A 14,713-nucleotide genomic window follows, 5' to 3' on the forward strand; every position below is an offset into this window, starting at 1 on the left:
CTTCATTATCTATATTTATTGTTAATTCACCATGGCTATCGGTCCCACCATTGGCACTGGCCTGTTCATCGGCGCTGGCCAGGCGCTCGCGGTTGGTGGACCTGCCTCGCTACTCCTGTCGTACATCATCCTATCCATTCTGACCTTTGCCATGACCACGAGCGTGGCCGAAGTATCCACTCACTTGCCATCGCCACATGGCACACTAGTCACCAATGGCTACAAGTACATGTCAAAAAGTCTGGCATTTGCTTCAGCATACCTTCGCTGGTACACCCTCGCTTTATTCGTCCCATACGAAATCACATCGGCGATGGTCAACCTTGGCCTGTGGAAGCCGGGTTCTACGATCGCAATCAGACTGGTTATCATCACGACCATCGTCGTCGGATGCAATTTCCTGCCGGAAAGAATCTTCAAGAGCTCCGAGCGATTGTTCACTGCGATCAAGATCGGCACAATCGCGACCCTCTTCGTCCTCTCTCTGGCTCTGGGTCTTGGGGGTGTGGATACGCAGCCCTCGTGGGGATTCAAATACTGGAAACACCCAGGGGCGATGAACGAGTATCTAGTCCGAGGTGTATCGGGACGGTTCTTGGCTTTCTTCCAATGTCTTCTCGACGGCTCCATCGCCTTCGCGTTTGCCCCCGAGCTGATTGTGCACCACGCGGAAATGCCAGCATCACTTATGCCGTCAATTGGTGAATCAGCGATTCTAGGCGCCGGCATCCCAGGTGTAGTCAAAGCTGACGTTGCTCAAACGGCATTTCCGTATATCCTGAGCTCCTTGGCCATGGGAGTTATGGCTCCTTCCAATGACACACGTCTGACAAACAACGGAACGGGCTCCGGGTTTTCTCCTTACCTTATCGGGCTCAAAGACGCAAAGATTCAAGTTGTACCTACGATCGCGATGGTCGCAATCCTGCTCTCCGCGGTGGCTTCTGGACGATCCTTTTTGTATCTCTCTTCTCGCACACTTTGTGCAATGTCGGAGCTCGGCCATGCGCCCTCGGCATTTTCTACCCGCAACCGTGGACATGTGCCATATTTGGCCGTTGTGGCATCTGCCTTGTTCTCCTGTCTTGCCTTTGTTTCAGTGAAGATCCCGAGTACGATCATGCACACGTATCTCCTTCGTCTGGTCACGAGCGCCTGTTTTATCTCCACGCTTGTGTCATGCGCCATCTATATTCGCTTCAATCGACAACTCAGAGCGAAGGGAGTCACTAAGCGGTATAGTTTCTCTGTACAGCCATTTGCCACATACTTCGGGATGGCCATTAGTACCCTACTGCTGCTGGGCGGCGGGTTGTGGGCAGGCCCCAAGAGAAACCTGACGTCCCGAGCAACCAGATTGATCATCGCATATGTCAATATCGGTGTATTCAGCCTGCTGTACTTATTCCGTCGATTCCAAGAGTTTGCGCCCGTTGCCGAAATTGAAAGGCAAATGGATATGGGTGGACGCAGCCATGGCGACCGTGCAGGACCAAGAGAACCTCGGACACAGAAGACGAACCCGCATCGGGGTGAAGTCGATGTAATCCCGGAGGCTTCAGGGGCGTTTGAATTGCGAGCCAGCCAGGCTACGTTCAGGGAGCAGTGAGTGTCAAGATAATATGCAAATGGCGAGGAACGTGGATTGTATAAGAATGGATGGAATCGGCTAGGAGTCAGCGTGGTTATTATTGATTACATGTAATTATTTGTTTCGAATTCAAGTTTTCTGTTTCTTGCGTAACCCGAGAAGAACCAGTAAGGTGATTTGCAAATTGTATAGTAGACATCCACGAAGAGAAAGAGGAGAAATACCCAATAATACAGTAACATTTCATGACATTTCATATATATTGTATCGAAACCGGGACAATGTGAACATTTGAATCCAAATGGGGGTTTTGTATTATTTTTCTTTGTTCTTTTGTGGCAAAAGCGCAAATCACAAATCATATCGGAATCTTTAACAACCTTGGAAGCCCCTTTAACCTCTTTGGAACCTTTCCAACTTCTTTTCCCTTCTCTCTTCAATGTTCCCATCACACTTTACAGTATAATGCCTGAAACCTTGTCGTACAAGAACAGATGACCCCTTTGCCCCTCTTTGAAACAGTATTCGTCTTCTATCTCTCCCAAGCATTTTCCCGTGTTTTCCCCATGTTACTTTTTTACTTTGCTTCTTCAACTTTCTTATATTCCCCTGGATACATTTTTGTCCACCCGAACCCCTCTCATTTGAACCTCTAATACTTCCCTTCCCGTAGGTAGCCCATATCGCCTTTTTCTTTCTCCCCTTGCATTCTCACGGATTCCTTTCCCGAGCCGAGTTCGTAGGAATTCCTTTGTCCTCCCTCAGGAAAATCCCCCGCTGTCTGAGAGGTTTTAATGGACCAGATCACAAAGCCTTCTGGCACATTCAAGATCTATACCATTTTTGGGGTCTTGTTCACTTTGCAGAGATATCTCGCTTTACGGCACGCCATGTCTGGGTTTCGTTATAACCCGGTGGAAGGGTCAATAGGACTGCCCCGTCGATTGATATTCGACTGAGGGTAGATCTATTCTTGATGTTTTTTTTTTTTTTTTTTACTTCTTTTTGCTTTCATATCAGTTTCCTACTCACCCATCTAGATGCTAACCCGCCCCATTGATTACCTCCAGGATGCCTAGGGCATCCAATGACATTCCCGTGACTTTCTCCACTGCGTTGAATGAGACTAGTCCTGATAGGGACTAGTGTATTCCATGGCTTGCTGAGAACAGTCGGTTTTGCAGATTACCAAATTACCATACCGGTAAACCTTGGAATTTTCAAAACTGACATTGAATCTTGTCCAGGTGTCTCTGATCAAAATGAAAAACCAGGAAAGAGAAGAGGCGGAGACCTCGCCCGTGAATGGCTGCTTTCGGGTCGAGTCACTCTTCCCTCGCTGAACTTCCCAGGTCTCAACCTTGGAACTCCTTTCAAAGCCCCCTACGCACTTGGTCTCTCTGCCTACCCGGACGGCCCATTCTCTGCCTTAGGCCCCCGTAGCCTCCTCCTTCCCTCTGTCTCCAGTTCCTCAAACTCGCTCTCTTCTTTTTCCTCTCCTTTCCCCTACCCTCTTTTCTTCGCGCCTTTCTTCCTTTCTTCCTTCCTTTCTCTCCTTTTCAACCTTTCGCGCCGACCTCTTTAATCTCTTCCCGATTATCGATTCTCCGACTTCCTTTCCCCCCCCCTTTCGCTTCCTTGTGACCGCACCCTCTTCGACTTTCCAACGCGTCCTTGTCCAACCAGACGAGATTGGAAAACTACACGACTACGAGGAAAATTGATATGCGACTTGAACAGTGACAGCCTGGCTACGCCTCTGTCGAGAAAACATCATTTTGTCTTCGCCTGAGAGGGGGTTATCTGTCGGCGATGACAGATACCTCCTCCCTCGCCATCACGCACGCCACAACGGATTCCTATCCGGTCCACGCCCATCGCGGGTCCCCTGCCGCCATCGACGGCGCCGCCTCTGACTCCGGCGCACCCGATGAAGAACCTTACACCATCAAGTGCATTTGCTCGTTCGATGAAGATGATGGCAACACGGTCTTCTGTGAAGGGTGCGAGACATGGCAGCACATTCTCTGCTACTATCCAGACAAGAAAGTACCAGATGTGCACAACTGTGTCGACTGCGAGCCACGGCCCCTTGACAATCGCCGTGCCCACGAACGACAACGGCAGCGGCGGATCCGGGAGAAAAGCGAGGACGGTGACCGGAAATCAAGACGATCTGGCCCCAAAACACAAAAGCGAAAGTCTAACGATGCCGAGGTGAACGCCTTTGGTCACGGACGACATGACTCGGGTTCCCGTGAGCAGCCACCGTCCAAGAAAGCAAAAGTGTCTCGCCGCCCATCAACTTCAATAAGTGGTATTTCGGTTCCTGGTCAGTCGGCTGAATCGCAAAATCGTCGATCCTCCACCTCGGTTGCGATGAGCCCGACAACCATCCCTGGCCCTCCCATCCCTCATTATTCGGACGAATTTCTCTCTCTTTACGACCGCGATGATCAATTTATTGAATCGAAGAGCATCCTCAATTACGGCGTGGATTTCGTCAATGAAATTGTTGCCTGGCTGAAGGACCCACAGATCTTGGCGCGAGTTACCGATGGACTCAGTGTTGAAGACTTCGCCAAACGGTCCGAAGAGGCTATGGATCGGTCTCGCTGGCCCTCGTTGACAACAGAGACCATCACGGACTCGACCATTGAGATCGGTGGTAAACACCCAGTTCACAAGATCTTGAAAACACAGGATCCAGTCCGAAAGGACGATGTTGTCGGTGAAATCTTTGGCCAATTAGGTCACGTCAAGGATTACAAAAAGCTCGACAGCAACCGATGGGAGGAATTGGGGCACGCCATGCCTTTCGTGTTCTTTAACCGGCAGTTGGACTTGTACATCGACAGTCGTCAGGAAGGGAACGAGCTCCGGCACGTCAGGCGGTCATGTGAGGCCAACGTTAACTTGAAAATCTACATCACCAATGGCCGGCAGTACCATTTCTGTTTCGTTGCTAAAAGAGACATTCCTGCAAACTCGGAAATTACCACGATGTGGTATTTTGATGACTCTTTCTTTCCTTCCGACACGACAGTGAAGGAGGAGTTCAAGGACAGAGTGGTGGATCCGAAGGACGCCGCTATTTGCATTAGCACCACATTGGCGAACTTCGGTGGTTGTGCTTGTGGAAACCCGCAAACTTGTGTACTGAACAAGCTTGATCGACGCGCCAAGCCTCCTGCCAACAAACGCCCAAAGTCGAAGGTGAAGGGCAAGGGCAAGAAGCCAAAACCCCTCGGTATCCATGACATCGGTCGCGCCGGCAGCGACACCAAACATTCTGACGAGCATGATCCGCCAGCCGACACCCGATCAAATTCCGGTTCCGCTCGTGGTAGACATACTGGCAGTCGCGATCTCAGCCCCACGGCTTTGCAGCTAACACTGCCGGCGCTCTCCAGTCGCGAAAGGCGCAAGATAGCGGATGCCGAAAAGCAGTTCCAACAGCTAGAGCAGCTTAAAACCGTCAATCCCAAAAGGAAAAAGCGTTCTAGTGGCCATCCGAGACGGTCCACCCTTGCAACAGTCTCAAGCTCAACTCAAACTGGTGATGGCTTCAAACCTTATCACGAGCCTGGCGTGACTCGGTCCTCTGAGATGGCAGGACAATCGCCCCAGCTTCAAGTTGCCTATGTCGACGCTCAAACTGAACTTTACGCTGACGATGTTGCGCGCTCCTTCTTGCGTGCAGAACGCCTGAGGCGAGGATACAAACTCGACATGATCCATCCAACACTTATGCTTAAGATTCGGTGGTGCGCGGGACACCACATCGCAGAGGACTGGGCTCAGCGAAATGCATGGGAGTCCGGCGACTTGAGCGTGGTGCCATCTGGAGTCCTCCCCTGGTGGTACGGTTGGTTCCCGCTTCCAATCGACGACAGGCCTCATATCGAGTTGCTCCAGGAAGACTCGGACAGAATGGGAATACCTGCTGATCACGGCCCCCTTGCGATGCCCCCTCGGTGGTCTTTCCACCAGTCCAAGTATCCCCAGCCTGAATACAAGTACCATGGTATTGCGATCCGAGGAATGCATTATGACCTTCCAGCGCGACCTAACCAAGGTGACGTTGATACCCGGAGCGCCATGTCGTACAGACTGGAATCCTCGGCGTCTGGACCTAGCAGTGATTTGCTCAAGCCGGCAGTTCCGCCTTATTGGCCATCCACTGCAGCACATACCTTCAGAATGCCTGGAGCTGGCAATCGTGGTAATTTACATGTTTCCATGCCACCACCAAGGGCCTCGAATATCCCGTCAGCGCTTAGTCCCGGTTCTATGTCGACAGGGAGTCTTGCATCGCCTAGTTCTCACGACACAGCTTCGCCAATTTCTCTCATGCCAACTTCTGGTTCTGCACTCGCAGCCACACCCGCCAAGAAGAAACTCAGTCTTGGTGATTATCTGATTCGACGTGGCACTATGGCGACCACTCCAACTTCAGAACCAGCTCCTCCTGCCTCGGCTCCTCCTCCTCCCCCTCCCCCAGCTCCCCCAGCTCCTGCTCCTACTACTCCTGCTCCGCCTCCTGGTGATTCTCGTCTACGTACCCAACATTTTCTGGCCATCACAACGGTGTTTGGTGATAATCATGAACCTCCCCACAAGACCGAACCTGGAGGTGACAAGAATGAGCCTTCTGACTCTCCAGATATCTCTATGGAGGACGCACCGGAGACGACACCCACCAAAAACCCGTCTATCCCTTCGTAATACGACCATCCGCGTGGCAGTAATGGTGGGCCTGTGATAAAAGGAAAATTCCGCCGTGGATTTAACGTTTCTTACGACCCAAAATTTCTTTTCTCGTGTGATTTCATTTCGATACCTTACAGCGAGGCGGCACAGGCGTTCGGACTACTTTCAACCTCTTCTTTTTTTCTCATTTTGTTTTCTGTGCCGGCTTCTTTTTTTCCTTCCGACTTTTCGGACTCTGGATGGCGTATGGCGTGGTTTGGAATTGGTTCTTGGTTACGGGAAATACCATTTGGGTCAGGGTCTTTGAGAATTGTGTCTGCTTGAGATGCAGCACTTGATCTTTCACGATTTGTCCAGTCTAATGTTGGATATGTATGGCCTCTTATTGAGACGCTAGATAGCTTGTACGAACAATGTAACTTTTCCTGCTTTATCACTTGGTATATCTCGACTATACATGCTCTATTCTCTGATGTTCCTTTCTGTGTCAAATTGTGCTAATGTCAAACACAGGTTAATACACTTTCTATTCAATCGGAAGTCAAGCTTCAATTTAATGCGAGATGATAGGCTGAAGCACATGACTCAAGCATCGCGAGGGGAAATGCCTCCTCACGCGACCCGTCGTTTCCGCCCTTATATCTCTGATCTCAATCTACAACTCATATGCTATGCTTATGCCATTTTAAAGCGAAATGAATGATTCTAATCAAAGCATCGTGTTAAACGAGATTGATCCCGGATCTACAGAGGTCTCTGAGATCGAGCAGCCCACGCTTCCTCCAGCAGATGGAGGGAAAGGCGCATGGCTGATGTTAGCTTCATGCTGCTTCATTCAGATACCAGTCTGGGGTATGTTGTGACTGAACAAAAGCTGCATGTAAATACTAACGGAGCATCTAGGGTTCTCCACTGTCTTTGGTGTCTTTCAAGAGTACTACTCGACACATGACGTCCTACAGGGGAGCAAGAATAACCTGGCGACTGTCGGAACTACTTCTACAGTATGCAGAAGAGTAAATGAGGTCTGCTTTAGTCAAGTCTAATACTTTACCCTAGGGACTCCTTTATCTTCTCTCGCCTATCACTTTTACGCTGCTAACGAGATACCCGCATCTACAATACTATTGTGCACCGGCAGGCTTGGCCATAACCGTGGTAGGATCTCTGTTATCCTCATTCTCGGTGCAGGTCTGGCATCTGATTGCCCCCCAAGGTGTCATGTGTGCCATTGGGAATGGGCTCTTGTTCAGTCCGTCTTCCTTGTACCTTGACCAGTGGTTCTTGCGCCGAAAGGGCCTTGCTCTTGGGACTATGTGGGCTGCAAAAAGTATTACTGGGGTTGCCTTGCCTTTCATTGCCAGTGCTTGTCTGAATAGGTTTGGCTCCAGTAATACACTGAAGGCTTGGACTGTCGTTACGGTATGAGCCAACTCCTTTCCTCGTATTTTGGTGTAGACGATGTGTCGTGGGTTTTATACCAAACCAGAAGGTTGCCAATGCCAATGATCTTCACGTTCTCAAACTACGGCTGACAAAAATCCGAATTGCCAATCCAGCTGTTAACCACTCTCATGGCCTTACCATTCATGAAACCCCGTATCCCAGTATCGCCATCTGCTTCAGCCCGCCGCTTGGATCTGAGCTTCCTAAAACAAGCCACATTCTGGATGCTGCAAACGGGGAATATTATCCAGAGTTTTGGATATTTCTTGCCGACAACGTTCCTCCCTTCTTATTCGACAACGACCGTCGGACTATCCCAGAACACCGGTACAATGCTGGTCTCGTTATTTAACGCAACATCTATCTTTGGTGGGATAGCACTAGGAGCACTCTGTGACCGCTTCTCCGTCACAAACATCATGCTGCTATCGTCAGTTGGCTCGGCATTATCAGTGCTTCTATTCTGGGGTATGGCGTCGTCAGGCTCGGACTCGTCACAGACAGCCATTGCCCTCCTTACTATCTTCTCCATCACATATGGCTTCTTTGCCGGTGGGTTCAGCTCTACCTGGTCTGGGGTGATTACCCAGATCAAGCGTGACTCATCACCATCCCTGGACACTGGACTTGTCTTTGGTCTTCTTGCTGGTGGACGGGGGATTGGAAATGTTATCAGTGGGCCTCTCAGTACAGTGCTGCTTCAGTCGGGGTCTTTGAGGGGTTCGAGTGGTCTGAGTGGCAATACCGGTTATGAGACTCAGTATGGAACGCTGATTCTTTTCACTGGCATCACGGCCTTTTTCGGTGCATGGAGCTGGATATGGCGGTATGTCAGCCCTACACTGGGGTGTCTCCGTTGATTGTTCGGAACAGGCTTGGAGTATATGAGCAGAGACTAAGCAGTGAAGGTTGGTGCATGGGTAGTTAAGGAGTGGATGAAAAATATCAAGCGATGTGAATACAGTGAAATGGTATCTATCTCTTTATGCAAATAATTTATTCAAACAATTCCTTGAAGAATGTCAAAGGTCGGAGTTGAAATGGATTGGCGTCACGTGCAGTCTGCGGAGCTTCAACTCCAAATGCGCGTTCTTCAATCCCAGCCCCGACAACTTTCTTACGTATACCTACTGCAACCAAGGGCCCACTGCCCTATTTACAGCAATGGCAACTGAGGCTGCACTCCAAGATCCTCTCCTGTCGCTTCGACGTGCGATTGCGTCTGGCAACCTTCCAACGCCGACGACCTCGTCCGAGCCCTCCGACCAACCTGCCACCGACGACCTGGCCAAAGCCACACATCTCTACTTCACCCAACCAGCTCCTCAGACAATCGCTTTGTCAACCCCCACACGATTTATCTCAGCATCTACCAACTCCCCCGTCGACCTGCGCAGTATCCTTTTTGCCTGGCAGAACAAAGATGTCGCTATTCCCGAGTACATCGCCAAGGCGCAAGAATTCAACGAAGCTTTGAAGCAGCAGACGAAAGAGGGTGCCAAGGAAGAAAGTGTCCAGATTCTTATCTTCCTCGAGCGCCTTGATCTTTTCACCTGGTTAGAGGGTGCCTCCGACGACAGCGAACATATCAAACCCCTCGAGGGTGCTGCTGCCGCTGCTGAGGCGGCCGCCGCGGCTGCAGGTGTTGCGCAGGCCGATAATGCGGCCGGAATTGCCGCCGGTGCAATTGGCGGCGTCACATCCGTCCCTAGTGGAGCTGCAGGAGCCGCCCAGGCTGGAACTCAACTCGGTCGCCCACAAAAGCAGGTCGACCCTCGACTACAGGAGATTTACAATGGGGAGCGCAAGACCGGTGACCGCAACACAGTACTGCGGGGAATCAAGCCGACAGTGAGTTACTCTATACAGTGATGCGATAGACCTTAGCAAGCTAATCCCACACTCCCAAGGATTTCTCACATGTCCGCAAGAGCGCCGAATTATTCCTCGACCGCAACCGCAGTCGGCCAGGCCAGCCAAACGCCAAACCGGGCATCAAGGGCTCCATCCCGGCTCCGTCAGCCGGCCTCTCGATGGCATCGCGCAAGTCGAGCTCCTCCCACTCCCGCCCCGACCCAATCATCCTAATCTCACCCTCCGCCTCATCCCTCATCCGCATGTCGAACGTCAAATCCTTCCTCGAGGAAGGCATCTTTGTACCCCCGGACCACCCAACACTCTCCAGTGCCACAGACGCCAACCTCGTGAAGCTCGAGCGACCGCTCCGCCTCAACGGGGACGCCTCGAACCCCGCGAGCGCAAGCTCCCGTGCCGGCGGCAAGCCCACCCGCCCAACCAAGTTCATCGTCGTGGACGGCACGACCAACTTCAAACCCGAGTACTGGAACCGACTTGTCGCCGTCTTTACTACCGGCCAGACCTGGCAGTTCAAGTCGTACAAGTGGTCCTCGCCGCCGGAGCTGTTCAAGCACGCCACCGGTGTGTATATTGGGTGGCGTGGTGAGGATGTCCCTAGCCAGGTTAAGGGCTGGGGTCGAGGTGTTGAGACTTTTGCTGTTGAGCGTTGGGACGAGAAGAATGGTGTTCACGGTGGTGGGCGGTGGCGGGATCGTGAGGTAGTGGAGGGTATTTGGACTGCTATTGAGGAGGGAATGAGACTTCGTGGATGGGGGAAATAAGTAGACTTTTGCCTCTCTATTTCGGTCTCAGTTCCCTTTCCTGTCATCTTGTTCTCGCAATACCCTCGATTTCTTAAGAATATGATGACCATTGGCATTCAAGGCGCAGTTCTAGGCGTTGTGGTTGTCTTTTCTTTCTGTTCCTATCATGTTCCGTGTATGTATCCATTTGGATGTTCATAGCAAAGACATTCTAAAGATCCATGGATGAAAGATTACTCCATAGAAGATAGCCCTAACTATCTAGTACAACTAAAACACAGATCTGCATACATTTCTTGGATCTATTGACCCTTGGAAGGCATGAGAATATAAGACCATGTTCTTTGCGATTCTCGATTAAGAATAATATGACATACACAAGCAGACCAGAACTCACTCGCTGTGCCAGGGTAGAACGATGCAGGGAACTCGACGGGAAAAACGAATAGGAAACGGAAATGGAGACAGAAAGAAAAGACAATGGAATCATATGACATGCTCAAATGAAAATCAACAAAGAAATGCCGGAAAGATGAGAGTTGTATGGAGAATAGAGAAGAGAAAAGGACATGCAACGCCGGGACTGATGCTCAGGAAAAGAAACCCTCCAACCTGTCATGTTTTCAATGTTTTGTTTTTCTGTTTTTCTGTTCTGAGTCTTCCCCTTTCAACCATTTCCCTCTAGAGGGGAGAGATGGAAGATGCGAGGAAATAAAAAGGAAACAAAAGCAATGCCATCCAAATATTACAAATATTTTCCAGCTCCGGCCTTCTCTATAACATGAGCCATCGATCATAACGTCTTTCGTTCGGAGTGAGAGAACCTCGTGACGAGTGAATTAAAAAAAAAAAAAAAAAGAAAATGGGAAAAATGGATATGGCAGCCAGGCATGTCAAGAGACTGCGACTGGACTGCATGCGGAGAGAGTAAAGAACTTCGTGGTCGGAAACGATCGTGACGAGATTGATGAAATCGGGTCTCAAAGGTCCACCGGATATTTAGGTCCCCTTTGGTATAGGGTGAGGGGGTTTCCGTATTGGGGCCACAAGCATGACTGCGGGGTTGCAGTGTGGTCAGATTCGACCTGTGCCTTCAAAGGCGTTCGAATGCTGATTGCTGGACTGCATGTGTTGAATGATTCGGGCTGTAATGCACCGAGGGGCTCATGAGGAGTCGGAATCCCAGTGATACGATTCATCTTCGAATGGGTTGCGGGCTACGTCAATGCTTGTGGGCGGTGGTTGTCAGGCGCGGGCAGAACGGCTCATGCTGCGTTCTGGGATTGAGGGCGGACGAGCTGGCGTGGGCGAGTATGAACGCGAGCCTCCCAAGATGTCTACATCATGTTCTTGTAGAACGACAGAGTACTTGGGGTCGCGCAGGAACTTGGGGACAGAGTCGCTTGACATCAGCTTGAACACCGAAGTTTGTGCAAGCTCGAATAGGTGCACCACTTCTTGGAGACTCTTGAACATGGACTCGTCGTCTCCCACGGCCTTGGTCATGCGGCTGGCGAGGCTGTTGCGGAGCGCGTGGTCGATGTTCAGCTCACACGGTGAGCCGGGAGCCAAAAACGCGTTGTACAGTCCATATGCTGCAGCCAAAGTTTCCCGCACCGAATCAACCTTGTTAAACGTACCGATCTTCTCGGCCTTGTGGTAGTTGGTAGTGAATTCCGAGACATCCAGGTAGAAAGACAGGTTCTCCTCACACAGCGAATAGCGAAGGAATTCACGGAAAAGCAGACGCAGAGCGGGATCCTGAAGAATATGGGTCAATCGGGCGTTATTGGAGTCGCGTGGCATACCACGACTGTCGTATGTCGGCGCAACCTCGCGGGTTTTCTCGCGGGCGATCCATCCACATACGCGCTGTCCACGCTCGGTAATGCCGTAGATGGCATACTTGGAAGGCTGGAAATGAACATTGGTCCCAACATCGGGGAATTGTTTGTCGTCTTGAATCATGGTGATCAGGCCGTACTTCAGGAACAGCTCGGAGATCAAGCAGGTCTCCCGGCGCTCAATAGTAGTCGAACAATCCATCAACCAGTCCACCGCGGCCTTTCCAGTGAACGTGTTACTATAAACTTTTCCATCTAGAAGCTTGCGCTCCCGAGCCACCTTCACACCAACGAGGCCGTTGGTGTAATCACTAAGCGAGTCCGAATCCGAGGTTGAAATGCTGCTCTTGATGTTCGGGCCATCCTGACCAGCAAAGCGACGGAAGATAACCTCAATCGTCGCACGATCATGGGACAACTTGTCGCTATCCGTGTCACGCTCTAGGTTCACCAGCTGCATGGTGTTGCGGGGCGACTCTAGCACATCCATCACGTGACGAGCGGTGATGCCATTCCGCTGGCAGAAACGCTGCAGGATGTTGATACCCTTCGGAGTGAGCTGGAAGAGAGCGCCCTTGAGCGGGAAGATCAAGAGCGCTTTGCCGTCGACAGATTCAATGAAGCGCGCATCGACAAACCGCTGGCAGACGGATCGGGCCATTTCCTTGGCCATGGAGAAAGTGGTGGTCGTGGTGGTCGTAACTATGCGGGATGGGTCCTTTGGATCGGGCATGCGGTTGGACTGGGAGAATTTGAGCGAGCCCAGGTTGTTGATGGCCTCTTCTGAGGTGAAAGTGTGGTCATATCTTGTGAAACGGACGCGGTGCGAATCCAACTTCAAGCTGACCATCAATGTGGAGAACAAGTCCATGAAATCCTGCGCAAATCAGCCCAATTGTTCCAATGTTTCCTTGGCCGTTGCCGTTGAAACCTACCTTGGTGAATGGGCGCTCATCCTCCGTCATGCGCAATAACCTTGACGACGTCTGGTGCATTTTGGGTGCGGGCGGGGAAGAGCGGGTTTCGTTGGGGAGTGTAGGAAGACGCTGAATAGTCAAGCGACGCTTTAGAAGCGAAGTGGGAGGATTGTCGACCAAGGCCGGAGAAGAAGGTCGCGAAGTTCCCGTCAATTGCACGTAGGTGTCGCCGTCGAATGGTGGGGTCACAGGGGTTTCGGAGAGCTTATGCGGTTTCGACAGGCTACCGTAGGAAGTCGAGGAACGTAGTGTACTTCCAGACAAAGTAGCGAGAGCGTATGTCTTTTGTGCTAAGGCAGCGAAAGAGCGACGATTGCGGGAGATAGTACCGCTAAAATCAGAATCAGGAACTGAAGGGAGAGAATCTTCTCGGCTGTGGCTCCTAGTTTGGGTTGGCATTGAATGGTTTTGAGTCTTCGGGTTGAACCAGAGGGAGAAAAAAAGTGGGTTATGCCAAACACCTGATACCGGAAAAAAACATGGGAATTTTTGCAACAAAAAAAAAAAAAAAAAAAAAGAGAAATATTTAAGAGTGGACTGGCTAGCTCTCAAAAAGGTAAAAAAAAAAAAGGGAAAATAGGTAAGGGAAGAGCAAGGAAATTATACAATATGACAATGTCCTATTAGTATTTTTTTTGGCTCTCTTTTGTTTTTTTTTTTTTTTTTTTTTCAAATCAATTTCAATAGAAAAGAAAAGGAGGAGTAGAAGAAAGATGGGTCCAAGGGGGGGAAAGAAAGCGGGATTGAAGGGAAAATAAGAAAATAAATTATTTTTAAAAATAAGAAAGAGGAAAAAGAAAAGAGAAGAAAAGAGGGAAAAGAAAGGAAAAAAAAAAAAAGAAAAGAAAAAAGATAAATCCAAAAGAAAAGGAAGACCATTCGGCCTGTCAGCCTTTGATCCACAGCCCACGCGTGAGCCCCGAAAGAGTTTGGCCTGATGCATCCAAACAACGTGGGCCATGAAGATCGGTGGGTTCTGGGGTCTGGTATTACAATACCATACCTGCATAGTACTTGTCTTCATCTTTATTAAAATAAAAAAAATAAAATGCAAGGGGAAGACTAAAGGAGACTCTACATGGCTGGGATATGTGAACAACCCTGGATACTACGGAGTATCGAGGTAATAGTCCACAGATAGTCCTAGGAATACTCATAGTTTGAATAATTCCAAATCAATCTATGGAGTCAACCAAGGAAAGAAACCATTAATTTAAATAATGGATCCCCAAAATGATTTCATTGACTTTTGTCGAAGTTCCAAGGTCGACCGAACAGATCCGATCGTAATACGGGAGTACTGGTAATACCTGTACATATGTAATCTACGCATTCATTGAAACATTTTGTTGCATACCCAACCCGTTTCATTGTTGCCCCTGTCTGAGTCGCTACTACCTTACTGACTTGGGACTACTTCTTTGTTTTTGAACATCTGCTTCGGAGTATTAACGGGTGAATCCAGATCTGAATCTTCAGTGTGTTACCTATCTATATGATATCCCTGATTTTGGTGTCTTG

At 49.9% G+C, this 14,713-nt stretch overlaps 5 protein-coding genes across 5 annotated transcripts; 4 read left to right on the top strand and 1 right to left on the bottom strand.

Annotated features, from left to right (window-relative positions):
• Positions 1-31: 31 nt before the first annotated feature.
• Positions 32-1,609, top strand: N7525_009999 (putative proline permease; the record flags this gene model as incomplete). Its single annotated transcript, XM_002560237.1, has 1 exon — positions 32-1,609. The coding sequence occupies one exon, from the start codon at positions 32-34 to the stop codon at positions 1,607-1,609; it is 1,578 nt and encodes a 525-aa protein (XP_002560283.1).
• A 1,794-nt stretch (positions 1,610-3,403) lies between these two features.
• Positions 3,404-6,319, top strand: N7525_010000 (putative PHD finger and SET domain protein; the record flags this gene model as incomplete). The annotated part of the gene is made up of 1 exon (XM_002560238.1): positions 3,404-6,319. One exon carries the CDS (start codon positions 3,404-3,406, stop codon positions 6,317-6,319), a length of 2,916 nt encoding a protein of 971 aa, XP_002560284.1.
• Positions 6,320-7,893: 1,574 nt separating this feature from the next.
• N7525_010001 (putative MFS monocarboxylate transporter) lies at positions 7,894-8,610 on the top strand (the record flags this gene model as incomplete). Its single annotated transcript, XM_061214932.1, has 1 exon — positions 7,894-8,610. One exon carries the CDS (start codon positions 7,894-7,896, stop codon positions 8,608-8,610), a length of 717 nt encoding a protein of 238 aa, XP_061067444.1.
• Positions 8,611-8,914: 304 nt separating this feature from the next.
• N7525_010002 (RNA polymerase II accessory factor CDC73 family protein) lies at positions 8,915-10,389 on the top strand (the record flags this gene model as incomplete). Its single annotated transcript, XM_061214933.1, has 2 exons — positions 8,915-9,601; positions 9,661-10,389. The coding sequence occupies 2 exons, from the start codon at positions 8,915-8,917 to the stop codon at positions 10,387-10,389; spliced, it is 1,416 nt and encodes a 471-aa protein (XP_061067445.1).
• A 1,227-nt stretch (positions 10,390-11,616) lies between these two features.
• flbA (developmental regulator FlbA) lies at positions 11,617-13,591 on the bottom strand (the record flags this gene model as incomplete). The annotated part of the gene is made up of 2 exons (XM_002560241.1): positions 11,617-13,092; positions 13,151-13,591. The coding sequence occupies 2 exons, from the start codon at positions 13,589-13,591 to the stop codon at positions 11,617-11,619; spliced, it is 1,917 nt and encodes a 638-aa protein (XP_002560287.1).
• Positions 13,592-14,713: the final 1,122 nt, after the last annotated feature.

This window comes from Penicillium rubens (genome assembly GCF_028828025.1).
Source record: "Penicillium rubens strain IBT 27055 chromosome Unknown utg000004l_segment0_segment0, whole genome shotgun sequence".
NCBI lineage: Eukaryota > Fungi > Ascomycota > Eurotiomycetes > Eurotiales > Aspergillaceae > Penicillium > Penicillium rubens.